The sequence below is a fragment of the Halyomorpha halys genome, unplaced genomic scaffold, assembly GCF_000696795.3.
Source record: "Halyomorpha halys isolate HHAL.00 unplaced genomic scaffold, Hhal_1.1 Scaffold269.1, whole genome shotgun sequence".
Lineage (NCBI taxonomy): Eukaryota > Metazoa > Arthropoda > Insecta > Hemiptera > Pentatomidae > Halyomorpha > Halyomorpha halys.
The window spans coordinates 1,623,170-1,645,905 of record NW_027112099.1 but is presented as its reverse complement, the minus strand read 5'-3'; the positions used below and the strand labels follow the sequence as shown (position 1 = coordinate 1,645,905).

At 32.6% G+C, this 22,736-nt stretch overlaps 3 protein-coding genes across 3 annotated transcripts in view; 1 reads left to right on the top strand and 2 right to left on the bottom strand.

Moving 5' to 3' along the window:
• The window catches only part of SAK (Sak kinase), a 22,263-nt gene extending 12,506 nt beyond the window's left edge, over positions 1-9,757 (bottom strand). The window contains exons 1-8 of the mRNA XM_014420433.3: positions 9,577-9,757; positions 9,412-9,507; positions 8,597-8,807; positions 7,394-7,506; positions 7,179-7,271; positions 6,043-6,186; positions 2,830-2,973; positions 1,856-1,938 (exon numbers count right to left, since the gene is read on the bottom strand). Of these exons, the coding sequence (XP_014275919.1) occupies positions 1,856-1,938; positions 2,830-2,973; positions 6,043-6,186; positions 7,179-7,271; positions 7,394-7,506; positions 8,597-8,807; positions 9,412-9,507; positions 9,577-9,624 (932 nt within the window). The 5' untranslated portion in view covers positions 9,625-9,757. The remainder of the gene's footprint in view (positions 1-1,855; positions 1,939-2,829; positions 2,974-6,042; positions 6,187-7,178; positions 7,272-7,393; positions 7,507-8,596; positions 8,808-9,411; positions 9,508-9,576) is intronic.
• A 5,445-nt stretch (positions 9,758-15,202) lies between these two features.
• On the top strand, positions 15,203-20,211 carry LOC106680605 (protein FRA10AC1 homolog). The gene is made up of 4 exons (XM_014420431.3): positions 15,203-15,580; positions 15,660-15,825; positions 19,207-19,366; positions 19,832-20,211. The coding sequence occupies exons 1-4, from the start codon at positions 15,450-15,452 to the stop codon at positions 20,107-20,109; spliced, it is 735 nt and encodes a 244-aa protein (XP_014275917.1). The 5' UTR covers positions 15,203-15,449; the 3' UTR covers positions 20,110-20,211.
• A 593-nt stretch (positions 20,212-20,804) lies between these two features.
• LOC136796421 (uncharacterized) lies at positions 20,805-21,122 on the bottom strand. Its single transcript, XM_067050112.1, has one exon. It carries the CDS (start codon positions 21,120-21,122, stop codon positions 20,805-20,807), a length of 318 nt encoding a protein of 105 aa, XP_066906213.1.
• Between the last annotated feature and the right edge of the window lie 1,614 nt (positions 21,123-22,736).

Below are 22,736 nucleotides of genomic sequence, written 5' to 3'. Positions count from 1 at the left end.
GTAATATGGCATCTCAACACACCACGGCACCCTAAGAGTAGAGGAGGCATAGAGCGGCTTCATGGAACATTGAGTGACCATCTTCGACTATATCAGGTTGACCAGGGACTGGAACAGGACGTGGCAATGCTTAGGGTGATTGTGGCATACAATCATTCTGTACATACACTTATGGGGTTTTCACCATTTGAGGTCCTCTTTGGGCTTCGAGGACACCAGCGGGACTATAACGGCACGGCAGCAAACGAAGAAGAAATACACAACCACCATGTTGCTCGAAGAAAGTTATGGGAAAAGGCCCAGAGAAGAGTGGAAAAGGAAAAATCCAGGAGGGTAACTCGGGAGAATTAAAAGGTCACAGATAGGATGGGAGCAATCAAAATCGGGACGATCATATATAAGAAGTTGGGATCTAACAGGGGTAAAGAGATACAGCAATACGAGGGTCCTTTCAGGGTCATTATTATAAGGGAACACAATATTGTTACAATAGAAAGTATCAGAGAACCCAAAAAGAGGAGAACTGTCCATATTGAAGAATTAAAACTTCCAGCAATGACAATATAAAAACTGAAATGTTCTCTTACTAGATTGTATTACAGAAAATTTAGTTACTTATTCTATTTATTGTTTTGTTTTAAGATTGTTATTGATTTTTGTAAATATTGTCTCTTTCATGCTATGTTTTTGTTTTTTGTAAATAATTTCTTTTTCATTCTAACTTGTTCTATTATTAAGTTTAAATGTATTAGCGTATTAAGGGAACTTGTGAGTTTTTTCAATGATATGTACATAGGATTTGTTTTTATTGTAAATATTTTTTCTTTATTGTTTTTGTTTTCTATGCTATTATGTTATATAGTATTAGTTTACGAGGATTGTTCGTAAACTGGTGGGGGGGAGTTACGGTATGAGTCAGCTGTTATTTCGATGTCAGCTGACTGATGGGATCAGCTGATCAAATGTATATAAGAGATGTACCGAATACAATAAAGTTAGTATTTTACAGCAGTTCAAGCGTGTTAGATCTTATTCCTTCTTCTCTTTTTTGACATTTTGCTTTCGCCAATACTTAACTTATATATATATATATATATATATGTAGGTAAAAAAAAATTTTTTTTTTACTTTATGGACTGTGGTCTTTGAGTAGTGTGCACTTGCCAATACAAACTAATAACAGTTTGTAGAATTTTTATATTTATATTTAAGAAAGAAAATTTATATTTTGTTCTATCAGATAAGGATTCTGCGATCTAATGATTCTTCAGTGGCATAACACCAGCCTCTCTAATGGGTGTACCTAAACCTTCAAAGAGTTAAGGAAAAACCTGGCAGTTATACATGAATGGTGACCACATCACCTTGACATCTTTGACAAGTACTCACCCATGGCCTGTTTTTAATGATAAGTGTTTTAAATTTTGTTGATTGATTATTCCAAAAACAAAAATTGGAAAATTAAAGTTTTTGATTTTGGAAAATTAAATTTAAAAATTAATAATATTTTCTGTCAACGGCACCAGTCTCCTCTTTGCATAAAGCATTTCAATATGGCAAATGAAAACAAGCGGACATTTTTACTATTATTATTTTCATTAATCTCAGCTGTTCAACCCTCAGTTAAGAATTAGCACTTCGTCCTTAATTTTTTTTTTAAATAACCCCTAGTTTTTGGTCTATTAATTTAATAAATAATTCATAAAAATTAAAAATATATATCAGTAAAACAAATCATATTTATAAGTTGCTTTTCTTAATTAAGAAACATAGTAAAGTTGAACTAATTTATTCCTATTAACTACAAAGAAATTAGTTTAATTTATTAAATTAATTCAAAATATTTAAATACAACCTAGATCGAGAAGAATGACTTCTAATTCCAGTATTATTTGTGCTCATCGTTCCCATTCCACTGTCCATTGATAATCCTTCAATCTAAAAGAAAATCATATGATTGAAACAACATTTAGAACCAAATCAAGAATAAGAAAGAAAAAAATATTATCATCATACTGATATGTGACAATTATTAATTTTTTCTGTTTACTTTTTCTCCAACCAAGCAGCTTTTTCCATTTTGTTCCCCTCCTCATACTTTAATTATAAGTCCCTCCAATTATGCATAGAATTTATTACTTATTATTTTAGGTTGCTTTCAATCCTACTTATTTGGGTATGAAACCATTATCATGATTATAACTGGTTTTATTATGCATTTCACAAACATAACTTAGATACATGTGAGATTTAACAGCTATAGTACCCCAACTTTTAATTCATTCATTCATATAATAATAAAATCATCAATAGGTTTCAGATGCAGTTAAATTAGATATATTAAGCAGAAAAAAAGTTCAAGCAGCCTTACAACATATTAAAAAGACTAATATAAGGTTGTTAAATATATACAATAAAAAGATGAGACACTAACATGTCTGTAACTATGTTCAAAGAACTATTATTAAAATATAAACAAAAAAAAATTAAATAAATTTAATTGTAAATCTTTACTATGATAAAAAAAAAATGATAAAAGGTAAACAATGGTATTAACTTTTTTATAGCCCTTTAATTTTAAAACCCTAGATTCATTTTTCTTAACACAATCATTGTGTTGGGTTTTTTTATACCTCACTAACTCAATAAAATTTACACCCTAGAACAAATAATTTTATTCTTCATTTTATTTTTCACATTACAAAAACAAATTAACAATTTTTCATTTCACAAGTTATTAACAAAACTAGGTAAATTCATTAAAAAAATAAAATGTTACAGTCAAAGTGTAAACATATTAATACATATCTAGAAATAATTTTTACTTACTTTTTTCAATTGATGTTTCCTAGTTTTATTTTTTGTCATAAAGGGATGTTCTAAAATTTCACCTAACTGCATACGTTCCCTAGGATTTTTTTTGAGCAATTTATCAATTAAATCTTTGGCTTCAACACTTATTCTTGAAGGAACCTGGAAAAAAATATTTAGAAAAAACAAAGATATGATAAACATTTACACCTCAAATATCTATACATACTCAATATGAAATATGGCATTATGTTTTTGAAACGGTTAAGAACTCTCAGTATCTTGACCCAATTATAAAAATTTCGCTGAATGAGGAAGAGGTTAGGAGAATTTCTGCAGGAAATAAAGCCTATTTCTCAATCTCAAGGCTCATTAAAAGTAATCTTGTGAGTCTTAAGATCTAGTTCATGCTGCATAAAACTCTAATAAAACCAGTAGTCACATACGGGTGAGAAACAAGAACCCTTAAAAATAAAAGTATCAACCTGTTAAAACAAGTTTGAAAGAGTGATTCTGAGGAGGATCTTTTGACCTGTACACGATGGTCTTTGGTCTTTGGAAAACAAGGAAGAACAGCAAACTATTTCGGATCCACAAAGAAATTAGCACATCTTCCCTCATTAAAATTCAAAGGCTGAAATGACTAGACCATGAAGATGAGCAAGGATAGAATGGAGAGTAGGCTGTACAAGAAGAAATCGGAGAGTGTGCATCCAGATGGTAGACCAAAGTAGTGCAAGGTGGGTTGGAGTGGGTCAACAACTTCAACAAAAAACAGATTTCTGTTACCCATTCAGGTGGCAGAGAAAGATGGTTGATATCTGTTGAACAGGTCAAAGGCAGCTTCATGCACCTATTATGCCGATAGAAGAAGAAATATAAATGGAATATGGTCCAGATGCGGTCAAATTAAACTCAAATAGTAATATTTTGTACTATTTGAGTTTAATTTTACTGGACCTGGACCATATTCCATTTATTAATACACACAGTCAATCAGCAATCTTCCAAGAAGAGATATATATTGTTGATTTTTTCTTGACTGTATGTTTTGAGTATATTGAGGCCCAGTTAGTAATAAACAAGTAAATTCCGTCCACTCTAATCGGGTTCTACGACAAACCTTGTACAAGTTTGTCTCAACAGTTATAACAATTATGTAGAACATTCAGTCATAAAACTATTCCAAGTAATATTTTTATTCTTCTTCATTCTCTTCCTCCTTAGTGCCTTTCTGCATGGAGGTGCCTCTGTCCAGGCAAACTAAGCCTCTCGATCCTGAGTCAGCACCCTCATGGCATCCAGATTTTTCCTCTTCTCTCTCCTACTTTGGAGATGTAGTCTTTCCATTGTAATTTGGATCTACCTATAGAGCGTTTTCCTCAAAAATACTTTCTTGGGTCCCTGTCTTCACTCATCCAATAGAGATGTCCAAGCCATCTGAGTTGTCTCTTTACAATGGTATCCTTTATAGAGACAGTTTCAACATCCTCTCTTGTCCTTCCGTATGCAACCCTCCTAGTTCGGCCTACCACTCACCAAAGATTTCCATAGCAGTAACTCTGCTTAGGTACTTATCTAGTGGTGTCCAGCTTTCACTTTTGCAAAGGAGGGTAGGTAGGTATACAGCCAGAAGATATGTACTTTAATATTCTTCTCTACCTCCCTCTTCCCTATAACTGTATTGCAGAGGTGGCAGTATATTGAATTAGTTTTCTTTATTCTATTGGATATTTCTTGGTCTACCTTTCCATCCTGCTCGTTTCTGTTCCTAGGTAAATTTAATCAATTGATTCACCTTTGCAAAGTATTTCAATATATTCCTGTTCCCAATTCATTAATATTAATTTGTACTCTGTACATTTTTGTGTTTAATAATTATTTAAGAAAATTCATTTAGAAAAAATAAATAAAAAGATTTTTTCAATGCCCTTAACTATGAGAACAATAAAATTGTGAAATGTCGCCACAATTTAGTTGTTACTGACTGAACCTCAAAATACATATATTATTAAAAATATAGATTATATAATATTTACCACATAAATATTTATACTCGTTCACATAACTTGGTATATAAATATGTATACTAAAAATTTTCACATTTCACATTTTAATTATTAATATGCCACATACAAAAACATATTGTTCAGACATACTGTCAGTGTTCAGTAAACAGGGTGAATTCAAAAAATTGGGAATTGTTGGACTTTCACTTGTTTACTGGAGTAGTTATTGATACTAATCAGTTAACTATGTAAAATAAAATCGATGAACTCCCTCTTAAAAGGTTATAACAACACAAAATTTAACAAATACTTTTTCAGCCCAAAAAGAATTTTCCATATAAGATAAAGTAAAACATATGCACTTCTAAAAATATTTGGATTCACCCTTTTTACAGAACAATACAAATAATACCGTAATACAAAAATTAACAACACCAGGTGGCGCAGAGTCACCCACGGAAGAAAAGTGCAGAAACATGGCTGCTATCATAAAGAAAAGAGGAAGGGCTATAGCTCTGCAGTGGATACCAGGCCATGTTGGCATAGATGTTAGTGAGCAAGCTGACAAGTTGGCTAAACTTGGTTGTGCAGAGAACCAGCTTGTTCTACCACTTTCCTACAGAACAGTGAAATCACTTATAAGCTCTTACTGTAACGACAGGAAAAGTGCTAGACACAAAGTTCAAGCAGAAGGAAAGAAGTGGTAGAGCCTACTGGATAAGGATAAACGAATCCCCGGCAATCTTAGCAGAGCTGAGAGAGTGGCCAGTTTTCGGCTAGTAACAGGACATGATTTGCTCCAAAAACATCTCCATCGAATTGGCATCGTAGATTCCCCGAAATGTCCTCTATGCAACATGGGAGACATGGATGGGGACTATCTTTTGGCGTGTGTTGGTCTGGAGGATGTTGAGCGTGATGCGGACCAACTAAGAGGAAGAGTAAAATTGTATTGGGCTGCAAGAGGGAAAATGGCGTAATAGCCCACTTCCTGTGGCGTAGGAAAAAAACAAAACAATAATATGTTATCTTTTAGAGATTTACATTATATTTGGACCAGAAAAAGTTCCAAAACACTTAAAATTTAACTACAGGTGTTCTTACCACATAAATATAAACAAATGTTTGCATGTCAATAGCCCAAAAAGAAGGTAGTTTATATTTTTAGCTAGCTTAATAAATGTTTTACTGTAAATATTTGATCAAATGCTTTATTTAATACCTCATAGTCTGCCATGACAACTTTGGTAAGAGTGCTCTTCACAGCATCTGTGTCAAAAGGGGGTTTCCCAACAAGTAATGTATAAAGCATGCAACCCAATCCCCAAACATCAGCTTCCAGTCCATGGCTGCTCCTTGTAGCTACCTGTGAATAATAATCATTATTGGTAAATTATCATGTTTATATTAATTATCGAGGTAATCATTAGTTATATCTCAAGTGAAACCATGAATGAATATCTTCCTGAGAGAAACAAAAATTATTAATAATTTAAAAGACGTTATCTAAATACACATTTTAATAAATGTAAACCATTATTGATGTTGATCCATTCTTATCATTCATAGTAATTAGGCCTAACTACTTGGTTAAAAGAAAAAAGAGATTCCAACCATTGAGAATGAAATTACAAGCAGTGATAGTTATTCACTTAATTGTTCAGCATTTTTGACTGGTTATCTTGTTGATACCCCTAACCAAGGAAATCAAATGTCTATGTATAAACACATTCAAATTCATCATAAATAGTCAAAATGAGGTGTAGATAGTTGATCGTAAATTAATAAGTGGAGAAAATGGTCGGGTGAGGGGGGGGGGTGGACAGAAAATGAAAAAAAAATTATTTATTCGTGGCACGAATAAATAATTTTTAAATTTTTTGCTCACATTTATAGATAGATAAATGGTTTGTTATATGGTAGTATATTAATTGTGGATAATCATATATAAGAAAAATTAAATATTAGATTTAAAATTTTAAAAAATAGGCTTTTAACTTATAATAAAAAAATGACCTGGGCAGAATAGCCTGCAAAAGAAACTTTAAATTAATGTAAGGAAGAAATTGTATTGAAGATGTCCTTGAGGATGGCTAGAATGGCCGAAACGTTGGACCGGTGAAAAATAAAAGTGTTGAGACCAAAATGGATACGAATTTTTGATTTATTTAATAAAGAAAAAGAAAATGTTGAAGGATCGTAACAGAGTCATTGAGGCCTCATACCAACAATGTAGTGTAAATCCGAGGCTACTCTGGCCCAAAAGAAATCATAAACAAGAAGCTAAATATCATGACACCTGCCATTGCAATAAGCAATCATGAAATTTGATGTAATACTATTTGAAATAACATTTACCTCAGGTGAAATATAATTTGGGGTGCCACACATGGTCATGTGTTTTTCATCAGGTCGAGATAATTGTGTAGCCAGACCAAAATCAGCAATTTTCTACAACATTAATTAATTACTCAGTTTAATAATAATTTCAAATTCATTTCATATCATATTAATAATGCACTAGTTAATAAAAGCTCTCATTCATAATCTTTCATAAAAGATAAACCACTTACAATCTGCATATCCTTTGTTAGAAGTAAGTTAGCCAAGGACATATCTCGGTGTATAATACTGTGAGAATGTAGATACAACAGCCCCACAACAACTTGAGACAGTATATGTGCCACTAAAATAATAATAATTTACATTATTAAAGTAATAACATATAACTCATACCTCTATATTATATTATTTTAAAATGAGTTTTCCACTTTCAAGAATAGGTATACAAAACTTATAATCATGGACAATCACTATGAATAGTGCCATAAGTAAAAGCTGTTGAGCTGAAAAATTGTCTTGAATAGAAAATTATAAGAACTCAAAATAGAATGTAAAAGAAAATTATAAACTAATTAATCAAATGATTCAGTCGAGAATGTTTAGTAGTTTAATGATTGCAGAAGTAAAATAATATAGTGATAATGACATATGTCAATAGTAATAACATTAATATATCCATCTTAGATCATTGTTTAATTATCAATAATCAAGTTGCAAGCCTTTAGCTTATTACTGTTTCATTTATCTGAATAACCAGGCTTCTTGGATCCTTTTGGAACTAAGCAATGATAATTATTTGAATTTTGCTTACTCAGAAAAAATGGTTCACCTGAACCAATAATAAGTTAATTTGTAAGAAATCGAGGATGACTAAAATAATGTGAATCTTCATGAATGTCACATCTATTAATTCTTTTTATAATGACAATGATTCGTACATTTTATTATTGCATAAATTCAATTAGTAATTTAAATATCTTTACAGATAAAATATTATATTATAAAATATTTAGTTAATACCAATAATAAGATTTTTCTTTCTTTTCAACAAGATCTTCTTACCAGTTTTATGAGACATCTAGATTTTATTGTTACTAAAGTAATCCATAGGTAAACTGTTGATCTTATCGAAACAAAATGTTAACAGCCATTAAAACAGTAATTATCTCTCCTAATAACACTGTTCAAACAATTATCGATAAAAAAAATTGCTGGTTTTAACGGTTTTTAACTAATAACAATAATCAAGGAGAAAATGGTTTTTATGTTGGTCAAGATTAACTTCAAACAAATAATCAAAACTATTTACTGAATTCCAACATTTGGCTTACATTGCACACCTTCAGGCTCACTGGAGCACTTGCAAAATACATTCAACAAATAAAAACAATTTAATATAAAAAATACAAATTGAGGACAATGAAAAATCATACCTTCATCTTCAGATATTATGACAGGATTATTCTTGATATATCGTTGTAATTCACCATTAACTGCCAACTCTAATACAAGATATACATAGTCAAGGTCTTCAAAAAATGTGTAAAGCTCCAAAATGGAAGGATGTTTAAGACGTGAATGAATAGCCACTTCTTGTCTAACTCTATTAACCATACCATTAGAAGCCATCAATTTCTTATCAATCTGTAAAAATGAGAGGTATTGGCATCGATAACATCATGCAAAAAGCCTTTGGAAACATAAATAATTTAAATGTGTTAATCATTAGCAGAGAGAAAAACAATTTTAATTTTATTTGTAGAAAATTAAAAAAAAAATTTAATAAGTTCATTACAAATTTTGTTAAAATGTAGTCAATTACTAATAGACTTGGTAATTTTGGTTCCCAGAGAATTAAAGAAATCATATCTCTTAAAAATCTATTAAATTAATATGGCAACTGTCATAGGAATAAAAAATCTATTATCAACAGGTGGTCTTTGATTTCTTTTATCAAAGGAACTACTACATGTATAAGGTTGATATAATGAAAAACTTTTTAAGCACCTCTTTCAACTCATTTTAAAATTTACAAAAATAATTATTAAAGAAATAACTAAGAGCGTACCTTAGCTGCGTTCGGAAAGAACAAAAGGCCATTAGCAAATTCTTGGTTATTTTTTTAACATTAAACACTCGAAACTGTAGCCAACAAGGAATTAATTTAATTAAAAAAAGCAAACACATTTTTCTTCACTTATCACTTTTATAACAGATATAATCATAAAATCATATAATTATAACATACCATTTTAATGGCAACTTCCATTGAAGTTTTCATGCACCTAGCTCTGTAAACACTGGCAAAACCACCTTTTCCAAGAAGATTCTTAACTTCATAATCCTAGAATATAGCACATAATTAATGATAAATAAATACTGCCAATAACTGTGTAACCAAAGCCGAAATTACCTCGATTTTTTCCCCAAAACTTGTTGATACAAGTTTTGGGGGACGCATTTTTGAGTTAAGATAAATAATGAGCAACTATAAGAATCAATTCACAATGAAATATGATATTAACTTTCTCCAACACATCTTTTTGACAACTTAATTATTATAAAAATAAATAAACAGAATGGAAGGTTATAATCCAAATTGGCGCCAAAACATGACCCAAAGAGGATTGGTGACCTCTTCTGAAGAGAAGTAAGCCATGTCGATGGGCAATATCACAGCAAACTGTAAAGATTCCAAAATTAAATACCTCAATCCCGAAAGGTCTTTAGTCATTGTCACCACCATCACTTGAAAATACTACGGTACATATCAGTAGTTCCTGATAGGAGAAGAATTTTGTTAGTTGCCCAGTTATGTTTTTACTTTTATTTAGCTAAATGCAGTAGTTAGATCAAAGTGAATTAAGTTATAGCATTTAAATATTATAACTAAATAGATTGGTAGTACAAATCTCGGTAAGGATAATACAGAGATAGGATACAGTCAGCAGGGTCAGTCTCTGACATTACCACCGTTCAGGATGGATGAAGGGAGCCAGCCTTTCGACATTACTTCTCAACCCGTAATTGAGGAGTTTGTTTGTTGGTGGAAATTTATCATCAAATAAATAAAGAAGGCAGACGTTACCATTACTCCGAATGGAACCTGCTCTCTGACTACGTCAATGATAGGATAGGGCAAGCGGAAGAAAACATTATTAACCGGGAAAAACCAGCCTTTGTGTTGAATCTAAGATTCTATAGTTTAGGGCAAAAGATAACAGGTCATGGAGTTATGACAATATTTATTGAACACAGTAACAACACGGAACGGAACAATAGAAGGGACTAACTTGTATATACAATGTGTAAGATTATACATGAAACGTGGTCGAGACAGTATTGCCACAGATCCACAAATAAATTATCCAACACCCTCCCTATTGCCGGATTCTTTGGCACTTAATACATTCACTGAACTTGTCCACATCAAGCGCCTTTGTTCACGCTCCATAGCATCAACCCACAACTGATTATCCTGACGAAGTAATGCATCATCATAGGACATCGGATCTGACAGCTCGGACCCAGTTGAGAGAGCTGAATAAGTTACAAAATCGTCCAGTGCAGCTGATGGCCGTCTGTTTCTCTCAGGTCTGGTCGATGTTGGTTGTCGTGTTGATGTCAGAATGGTCGTTGGTGGAACAATGTCCGGGTCATCATCTTGGTTGAAGCTGGTTGCTGTAGATGTGGAGGAATATTCAATGCTTGATACAGTGTTGTGACGACCACTGACAGACTGTATGTCTCTCTCCGAAGAATCATCATTAGACGATGGCTGTTATGTCGTCGAAGCCAGAATTCGAATTTTCCACAACCATTTCCTCTTCCAAATTGGATTCGTTAGAAAACACATAGAAGTTTTTATTGGTACTTTCGGAAATGTTTTCTAGTAATGAACTGCCCCACTGATTTTCGGAGAATATTACATCTCTTGATACGAAGGTAATTTTCTTCTGAGGGTCATACAACCTGTACTCCTTTGTGTCTTATACACATATTTACTTACAAATATGCAAGGCGTAGATCTGGGGCTGAGTTTAGTTTGCTTCGGTGTAGAAATATGAGCATATGTCTTACAGCCAAAAATTCGAAGATGTTGAAGAACAGGTTTCTTAGCTGTCCACACTTGTACTGGAGTTGAAACAACAGACTTGCACGGCGATCTGTTCAAAAGATAAGCAGCACAGTTTACAGCTTCCGCCCAAAAATGGTTGGAAGTCCTGACTCTATCAGTAGACATCTTGCACGATCTAACAGAGAACGGTTAAGGTGCTCAGCCTTTCCATTTTGCTGTGGCGAGCAAGGACAGGAGGTCTGATGTACAATATCCGACGACTTCAAAAATTCACTTTTTATTGCAGTACTCGCCTCCATTGTCAGTACGTAGAATTTTAATTTTGCTGTCAGACTGATTTTCAACAAATGATTTGAAAATTTTGAAATAATCGGTGACTTGATTTCAAGAAATAGACCAATGACTTGTAACTGAAGTAATCTAAAAATGCCAACAAATATCTGGAACCTGCTAAACTGTTTACCTCCATCGGTCCTACGAGGTCTGAGGGCACTAATTGTAAACCGCGATCGGTAGTGGAATCGCTCTTGGGAAAAGGTAAACGGTGGCTTTTTCCCAACGTGCAAATATTACTGTCAATGTTACATTTTTCACTAGAAATGTTGAAAGCATTAGAAATAGTACCCAACTTACAAAGAATGTTGTAGTTCAAATGCGCCATGCGCTGATGCCACAGTTTCATCTCACATTTAGTTGACAATGCAAACGTAGAACTAGCAGGAACGTCTAATTTAAATAAATTATTTACCAAACTGGCAGAGGCAATTAGTTGTCTCTGGCTATTGAATATTTTTGCTCCCTTGCTATTAAACACCACGCAATGTCCTTTACTGACAATTTGTCTCACTGATAGCAAGTTGACCTCTAGTTCTGGAACATAATATACATTGTTTACATTTATTTTTATGGAATTATTACCTGAAATCGTCACTGTAATGAAATATCGCCGAAGGTATCTGACGTCATTCTCTCACTGTTAGCGGCAGTCATAGATATTTTTTCAGCCTTTCTCGAATTTGTCAACATTTCAGGACTTCCACAGAGGTGACAAAACGCACCACTGTCTAGAAAAAAACTCAGAATTATCAGAGGATCGTGTAGAAAATGCTGCAAACAGCGTCGTATCTGCACCCTTGTTCGGATTGTTTCCACTCCTCTTACCAGTTCCGGCTGAAGGACACTTGACAATGTGTCCGTAACCGTTACACTGAAAACAGCGAGGACCTTTAAAAGACTTTTTATAGCCTTAACCTTGCTCATATTTCTTGAATTTCTGAGTTCCCTTACACTGGACAGAATCTCCTTTGGAACTATGACCGTACAAAGCGGAATTTGAATTGTCAAAATTATTATTTTCTAAGCTTGATTTTACAATGGAAAGGACTTGCATTAGTTTTGTTTTAACCGAATCGGCGGTTACTGCCGTGCCCGAACTCTTAATGCCCATAATTATGGGTTCAAAGCGGCTTGGTAATCCGGCAAGAAGAATTGTTCCAACCCATTCATCACTCACTGTAAGACCAACTGACGTTAACTTATGCGCGGTTGTAATTATCCGGTTCACATATTCTTCTACCGAACTACAGTCTTCTAGTTTTTTAGTTATAAGAATACGGAGAAGTCCAACTCGTCTTGTCAATCCATCGTCCTGAAAAGCTTTCGATAGGTTTTCCCATGCTTGTTTGGCGGTAGTCGTATTTTGAATGTGAACATAATTCACCGGTTCAACAAATAAGATTAACTTGGAACGACATTTCGTGTTTTTCTTCTTGTCGGGATCCGTTTTTGTTGCTATACATTCCCACAGCTCCAAATCTTCTAGATAGGCCTACACTGTGAATTTCCACGTCTCAAAATTTTCTCGTCCCTATAGACGTTCAACTGGCAGCGACAGGTGCTGAGACATGGCGGATTCACGAAACGAAAAATAATAATTTGAACGAAACTCACGAATTTACGGTCACTGGCCCCATAACCTGTTGACTCTAAGATTCTATAGTTTAGGGCAAAAGATAACACAGGTCATGGAGTTATGACAATATTTATTGAACACAGTAACAACACGGAACGGGAAAATAGAAGAGACTAACTCGTATATACAATGTGTAAGGTTATACATGAAACGTGGTAGAGATAGTGTTGCCACAGATCCACAAATAAATTATCCAACACTTTGGACATCGTGGACACAAGCTGACTTTAACCAATCCTCAGTTTATATTGATGGGAAGGTGGATCGATACCATATAATAAAACTTACAAAAGTGCTTGGTAACATGGAAAGAAATATCCTAGAACTAATATTCTATCTTGAAACTAATTCACAGAAATCTAATCCTGAATTTTTCTTCCACGGATCGAGCACGTAATAAGAAGGTATATGTAAATATAATATGTAATATATAATAAAATAAGAAAATATGTAAGGTAGATCTAAGTGGGTAATAATTTGTCTGTGGGTGGAGGGAGAAGGGTGCACAGTAGCAAACTTATTTTAGACGTACTATACTTCGAGTTCCCATTGTCGAGTTGACTGTGTAAGATCTGACTCTAATTGATAATATTAGGTACTCTTGACCAGAAGGCCTTGGCAATGCCGGTGCAAAATAGGTAAGATAGTTGATTAGGTGGTGAATAAATAGGATGAGACTTACGGGTGCCTGCAGTAAGTTCTCAAAGGATTGTAACCTTGTCCTATAGGGTACTATTACTGTAGATACGAAGAAGGAATGCAAGCCGGGGGGGTAGCCAGACGCAGGGTCATGCTGGAAGTTAACTTCGTCCTACTAATTACTATTCCAGTCTATGGGCTTTTAAACGCCATTGAGAAGTACTACGTGTGAGAAGTTTTCAGTGGATATTCAGATTCTATTGGAATCCTTATCAATTCAAATGATACATTTATAATGTCTTATACAGTTGTTACATGTTACAATTAAGGTATTTACAATGAATAGTATAAATATTAATACGGCGTTTGCTGGTCGCCATTAGTAGTTCCCGTGTTAGCTGGTAGGTTGCATCATGCCAGGCCATAGCGGTTTCAGTGGCTGTAATAGTTACAGTCTTAGACCAGCAGGTAGCGTGTCGCTACACCTTGTTCCTGGAGCGCTCAACTGCACCACTCGACCTCATTAAGATTCTTCAGTCTTCAGCTTCAAGATGTGAATGTAAAGTTGTTATACATAACTTTTTTCCTTAGGGACCTCCATAAATATGGCCCAGAGAACTTCACCAATATAGAATTCCATGTGTCAGCGCAGGCTCCTGCTTACCTTCACTGATTAAGAAGAAGATTGACTGTTAAGACACTTTTCATTTAGAAGGGAATGAAATATTTTGATATATGAAATATTCATTAGGAATGAAATTTTCTGATTCCAGAGCGTCTTGTGAGCGTAATCACATATCTCTTTAAAGTGGGACCATTACAGTATATATGTAAACAAGGGACTGAAGCATCCATTGTTTATATCTCCACTCATCACACCAGCTCTGATGAAGACCTACATTGTGGGTCGAAACGTTGGAAATATATACTTAGTTAAGAAATATTTTTTATTTCTTCTCGACTGCAGCCCTGATTATCTCCTTCAAGTCCCGTTCTAGGTTCTTATGTTATACTCGAATCAACATAGTTAAGACAGAATACTGTTTTAGACCTCTTAAAATCGCATCTCAAAATCACCATGTTACAACCATTTATTTCCATACGACTGCAAACTATTCCATCGACTCTCCTTCAATGTTAGCACACAAATATATCCGGTCACTTCATTACCACGAGATAATTAAGTGTGGCGCATGGGGAGATTCTTATATATTGTTAACTTAATCCTTTAGATTTTGTGCTGCATTATTGAAAAATTATTCAATATAGAAAACTAAATTAATCAAATACTTTAATGTAGTTGTTACTCAGGCCTTCTACGTCAATGTAAATTGAAGTGAATTATTAATCTTCGAACGATATTCCGCATGTATTGACAGTAGTAAATAATAATTTTAATGTGCTGTTGGTGTATTGGTTTTGGTATTTTTCTTACTACTAATGATTTTAAAATGATTGTTGCGGTGTAATTTGCTAGTAAATATGAAGGATCAAACCCCAGCTAATGTACAATAAACAATTAATCGTTAATTCAGATGTAATTTCGATTTAATGATTAATAATTTCATCATTAATCTTGTCCAAATTACAATTTACTATGGATATGTCAAGATATTCTTTTCCTCGTTCAAACTATTTATCTTGGAATCCGTATGAACTTCATAAACATTTAATTAATACCTATGTTTTAAATAGAAAAGGAAATACTGCACTTCTCAGAAGAGACAAGTAAGTTTTTCAACTTTTTATGATATTCTTTTTGGGCTTCTTATTTTTTTTTTCTTAAAACATTCTTACTGTTTTCTAGTTCTAAAGATAAAAGAGATATTGATATTATTAGAGAAAATCATAAATTTTTATGGGATGATGATGATATTCCATCAACATGGGAAGAACGTCTTGCTAAAAAGTATTATGATAAATTGTTTAAAGAGTTCTGCATTACTGACATGAGTAAATATAAAGAAAATAAGGTATAGTATAAAGTATATTTTCTAAATTAGCATCATACCTACCTTATATTTTATAATGTTTATGTTTATTAGTTTTTCAATTGCCGCTTACATTGTTTCTTTTTATTATTGAATATTTTATAATCACTTTTCATTAAAAGCGATCCATGGATATTTGTCTATTTAAATAATCTAATTGTGTAAAAATAAGTTTTGAGATAAATTTCTTACAAATCCATCACAATAATTGTTCTGAGATGATTTTTGATACATGACCATTAAAATGGTTGATAAGAATGTGCTTCAATTGTAAAAAAATCCATTGTAATAAAGAGCTATTGTACCTTATTTTAAATCTAAATGTGAAGGTATTTTGATATTGAATCATTTGAAGAAATAATTTTTCCCGAGAACAAGAATTAATGACATGACTTCGCATAAAGAAAGGTGATAAGAGCTGATTTTCAACATGTTTTTCTTTCTTTTTTTTAATAATATTTACTATCATTCCAATTTATGGCATATTGTTTAGTATTTTCTATGTAATATTTCTTCTATTTCCATCTAATATGACTAAGGAGACATGCGATTTTCGTGTTTTTTTTTTATTAGTTTAAACTTGGGCATTCGGCAGCTCAATCAGCAAAAAACATTACCATGGCGTTCGGCAAAGGGTGTTGAAATGAATGGACCATTCGCTGGTAGTTTGAAAAATGTTTGGCTGGTGTCACAGATTTAGGTAACCAACCGAGAGGAAGATCTCCAGCAAATGAGATCGTTTTGAGAGTTTATTTAAAGAACATAGATAAAATAGGTAGGTAGAACTATAGGAATTTCATGAAGTTAATGAGTGGCAGTATCTAAAGTGTTACGAGACATGCATTTCATTACTTAGTAGGGAAAAAAAAAATGAGGTTTTTCTCAAAAGGATAATCACGATGAAAAGTGGATTGTATTTGACAACAGACATCGGTCAGGTATGTGCTTAAGTATTATTAAAAGACCAGTCATGTGCAAAAAACAAATTTCCATCCAAAAAAAAAAAATTTGTTTATATGTGTTAGTCTATGGCAAGAATAATTTATTTCTTCTTTTTACCTAGAGGTGAAACCATCACATCTGCAATGTACTGTTGTGATATTGACATAATACTTCAAAAACTTGTTAAAAAAACAACCTGTATTAGTTAATTGTAAGGGACCTATATTCTTACATAACAACATCAGACCTCATGTTTCAAGACAGACTGTGAAGAAACTAAACAAGCTGTGTTACGAAGTATTTTCACACCCACCTGATTTGTCAGACCTGTCTCCAAAGATTTCCATCTGTTAATATGGAAAAAATATGGTCAACTTCCTTTAAAGTTAAATTTTTGAAAATAATTATCAGGTCAAAAGCACATTTTATGACCTCATTTCTTCACGAAAATCTGAATTTTTCAGTTATGGGTGCTTTTTATTGATATTACTGGATTGAGGAAAAAGTTAAATTTAATTAAATATTAATATAGTAAGAGATTCTGGGTATTCATTATTGGCGTTTGCTGGCTCATAAATAGTAGTTAAAACAGGTCGGCTTGCACTAGGGGGCCAGGAGTATTAAGGGCCAATAAAGCACTACTGAACTGGTAATACACCTGGGCCCTGTTTCATAATGAAAGCTAATAGTATTAGTACAAAATACAAGTATAGAAACAACGTGTTAATTACACTAATACTTTTTTTTTCATAATGAGGACTATTTATAGTGATATTACAGGAGTTAAAAAGTACTAAAGTAAAAGTTACTATTGTACAAGGAAGTGTCATTGTATTAAGTTAAATCGACAAGACTAATAGTATTAGTTTGTCCTTTATTATGAAACAGGGCCTAGATGGGTGGCTTGACCTACATCATGACCAGCCATAAAGATAAGCAGGACATAAAATATTTGGATGCCAAAAGAAAGCTGCTCGAGGTGTAGGGGTAGAGCCTTAAGTTCAGCCTCCAAAACATGATTAGCCAATGGAATGGCTGGAAGAAAAGTAATGGGGAGCATTAAAATTCCATCAGGGAGAAAAAAAGGAGGAAGCGTTCTTGGGAAGACATCGAGATAGTACAGTCAAAAGAGCAGCAAAGGACAACTGAAGCCGGGGACTGCCTGAGCCGAGAAAGCTGAACCCAGCCTCACACTAGAGTTAAGTAATAGTTCTAAGATGTAATTTTAAGTTGAAAATTAATTGAAATTCAGATTCGATAGAATATGTATGATCTCATCCTGATATTCTCAATCCAATAGCATTAATTTCCAGGGAATAACGAGTTGGTACTTAGAAAACATTTTTATCAAAGGTACTAACTACTTGATAGTTGTAAACTAGTTAGTACCTTGATTTGTTAGGTGGGTATTTACTTACATACATGCAAATAGGTGTAAAATAAAATCTGGTTGACTATTGTTATCAATTATATCGTGATGACATGAAGTCATTTTATCATGAAAATATGACATGAAGTCATATTTATGCCAGACCTTAACTGAAATGGATCCAGGGTGTGGTGCTTATATGTTCCATTTGAGTGGGTCAACAGCTGTGATCCAGGTATTCACACCGTTAATAAAATAGGGTGGGTTACAACTCACAACTATATAAGTCAGTACATGCCCTACCACTATTTGTAGTGATACTTGTGTGCTGTTACATCATCAAATTTACCTACTACTTTCACTTATTTTTCCTCACATGCTTATTTTTTAAAAACTGCTTGTCCCCTCTCCTTGCTCTCAAAGGAACTTTCTTTTTGTTTTTCTCATTTTAAATAATTAGTTTTCATTTTCTGGAACTTTTGTCATTTTAACCATGGAAAATGACTTCCTTCTTTTCTTTACTATTTTTACAAACTTCTGTGAAATATTTTTTAGCTTTTTGTTTTTGATAAAGCCCAAAAATTTCTCAATTTATTGAGGAGTTTCAGAGTTCTGGTATACAGTGCAACCCGATTTTGGCTTGTTGATTTGCAGACATGGTAACATTTTTTTCTTCTAGCACACTGACTTAATGAAACATTAAGAGATATTATCAGATCACCAGCAATGTTAACTTAAAACTAATTAAATATTCTTTAAAATGAGAAATAAGCATTGAACCTACCTGAAAACTGAAGATTGGTCGAGTTGCATATTGAAATTTTCATTTGTTGGGTGGTATGAAATGAAGAACCTGTAAGTTAAATTAGCAAAACTATTTACTTTCCTTACCACCTAGGTAATTTTATTTTGTTGATTTTTCTAACGAAAATAATTAGTTCCTGGTGTGTTTAAGAATTAGAATATTAGATTAATTATAATAAGACAAAAAAAAAGCTTTAGTTATTTATTGTTCCTTTTGACATATATTATTACCTATTATGTTTTTTCAGTTTGCTATGAGATGGCAAACGGAACAGGAATTAGTTACTGGAAAGGGTCAGTTTACGTGTGGAAACAAAGCCTGTTCCATGAATGAAAGTCTTCGAACATGGGAAGTAAACTTTGCTTACAAAGAAGATGGAGAAAGAAAAAATGCTCTTGTAAAACTAAGTAATGTATTAATAACTTATTGTTAGATGTTAGATTTAAGATAAAAAAAATTAGTTTTGGAATGAAATTATTAATTTTATTTGTAATACCTTATTAAAAATGTTAAATGAAGGTTGACTGTGATATATGAATCTACAGGATCTTTTTTTTTATTAGGGATGAAGCCAAGTGTTTAATAATACATAAATTAAATATTGTTTTATTCAAGGAATGTAGATCATAATCAAAGTTAAGGTCCACTCGTGACTAACCAAAATTTGCAATCAAGTAGTTCTTACTTCATCTTTATTAAAACTGTTGTTTCCTCTCTCTTCCATTTTTACTCAGAGTAAAGCGGTTTCAAATTTAGTATCAATCTGAGAGTTGAAAAAAAATGTATAGGTACAATTTTACAGCATGATTCCCAGGTTTTATCTGTTATTGTAACTTTATCTTTGCTTAATAATTTTTATTTTTTATTTTTAGGGTTATGTTCTTCCTGTTCAAAAAAACTCAATTATGCTCATAAAAAAACTGAAATCAAACGACCTAAAAGAAAATCTAAATCGACTAACGATAAAATATTATCGCCACCAATAGAAAATATTCCTGAAGTAATAGCTCTTGAAAATGTTCAGAAAAAAACTGATGAATCAAAAGATAGTGGTGAAGGGGAAGAGATCTGGAAAGCTCCTCTTGAAGATATTGAAGAAACATCTCGGGAAGAAGAATTTGAAAAATATCTAGAACATTTATTATTGTAAAGGCTAATGAGTTGAATCAATGTTCATATTTTTCTGTAAATATATGTATATAAGTCTGTATCATAACAGAAAGAAATTCAAATTAAATCAACTATTTTTAAACCAATTTTTATTATTTATACTTCCAAATTATTGTTGATTAGTTCTTTACTTTTAGACACAATATTAGCTAGGCTGACTTAATGTAATAAGTAATGTGTAATTTAATTAGTTATGGAAATTAATTCATTCTTTTTGGTAATCTTAAGACCATTCACAGTGTACTTTGCCATTTTGTCCTTTGAATCAAACTGCCTATCACCGTATGAGTACAAAATTGAAAGTAACCCTTGGGGTGTTAACAAAAAACTATCCTAAACATTTTTTATGTTAAAGAAACTCGCTCTTTAAGTATTAATATTAAAATATTGTGTATTTATAAGTATGTGCTAAAGGAAAGAGTTGTGAAAACTACTAATTTAGTATAAATCTGCAGAATATTTCTTATTTTCACATCCTGACATTTGATTATTTGGCTTCCACTTCCTACCTGTAAATTTTATGATGGAGCCTAAGCTCCTTATTTGTTGATGATACATTCTGTATAAATATGCCACAAATATAGAATAATAATTTGTATGGCATAGACAAATTTTGAAAGGAAATTGGTAAATAAGTACATATTCTTCTTCTTTTGCTTCCCTCCTTAGTGCTTCTCAGCTTAGAGGAGTATTCAGCCAGGAATTCCACTCTTCCCTATTTCTCGCCTGTTGAATGTCCTTTCCCCTCGCCCTACAGAGTCGCTCAATGTAGTCAAGATATGATATCCTAAGTCTTCTGCCATCTGGGACATAGTCCATCGTCTTTAAAGGATCTCTGTGGTCGTCCATCCTGATAACATGGCCGAACCACTTCAGCGGTCGAGCTTCCAGGATATCTTTCAGTGGGGCTATCTCCAACTCCTGACAAATCCTTTCATCCTTGTGAACTCGGTCCCTCTTTGTTTTTCCAACCCTCCTTCGCAAAAATTTCATTTCGGCAGCAGTGATTCTGCTCTCCTGTCGGTCTGTTAAGTAGGGGTATATCACTGTTTTGAAGATGTGCAGCTTGACATCCCTGCCCACTTCTCTCTTCCCTTCGACAGTGTTACATATCTGGTAGTAGACTGACTTTACCTTGCTAATCCTATTATATATTTCTGTGTCTACCTTTCCAGATCTGTCTATAACTGTACCCAGGTATGTGAAGTCTGTCACCACTTCGAATTCATCTCCATTATAGTATATGTGGATATCATCCTTCTTTATTCCAACTTTTGTTGGTATTGATAATCATTCCTTTTCGTTGGAGCTCTTCATACCACTCCATAACTGCCAAATAATAATTTGTTTGGAATAGAAAAATTTGGTAAGGAAATTGGTAAATATTCTAAAAATATAATTCATAGTATGTTTTGGGTCCATGAATAAATAAGTTCCCAACCAATTCTAGAAGTTAACAATTTTTTAATCACTGAATACTGTAAACACCACTAAGGGAACTGTGACCTTGTAGCATAGACTGTAAGCAGGAAAAGTAAATATAATATTTAAAGCAAGGTTCAGAAATTGGTTAACTAATAAAAAAATTAAGAGGACATGTAACAGTTAGGAAAAGAGGTCATCTGCCAGATACATCTGATGGGTGCGATTATGTTTTGTTTCTTTAATTAAGAAAAGTGCTTCTCATACATCTTCAGGCTTTATGATCTATGATCTTCTATTGCTATGAATTTTGTCGGGATTATGCATATCTTTGAGTATCCTCACAATTTTTTATGGATAATTGAATATTTAAAACTAATATATTCATATTATTTTAAATATTTTTAACAATTAAAATATTTGATTCCTGAAACAATACTTTACTCTCACAAGTGTTACTAGATGAGAATACTTATCTCGTCTTGAAAGTTTATATCCATCCTTTAACTTTTATATGCTATGTGTGGCCTCATATAAGCGAATAGAGTAGGAAACCATACTCCATTGATTGTAACTTGCTTAAAGTAAATATTAGAGATAAAGTAAAAAGCTATTTATGAGGTTCAATGAAAACTACATTTTGTATAAAAAACAGAAATGTTTGTTGTTTCCAACAGTATTTTCTATACTGAATTCACTTTTTTTAAACACTCAAAATGTCTTACATTAAAAGTGAATTCATCATGATTGGTAAAAATTGGTTCCACAGCTTTTTACACTGCTTGTAATCTTGAAAAATATGGCCAGACAACTTATTCATCTTCATTTGTGCCCTATTGTCCATTTTTACATTTTTCTTTTTTCCTATTTCACAAAACTATTCTCTACAATATTCTTGTTTTATAGGCAATTACAAATTATTGCATCATTAGTTTGAATTTATTTAGCCAAGGACAGTTGTTTGTAACTAACACTTTTTTTAAACCATCAGCAATTTTTATTAATTATATTTGATTTGTGTTTAAGAATTTAAATACTTAATATATTTGTATATTGTGGTGTTATTTTTCTTAAGATTTATTTAATTTAATAATAATGTTTTTGTTTTGAAAGAATTTAATAATAACATGCTATCTATCAATCTATCTTGCCTCTATTAGAAAGAGTTTATATAATATAAGTTGA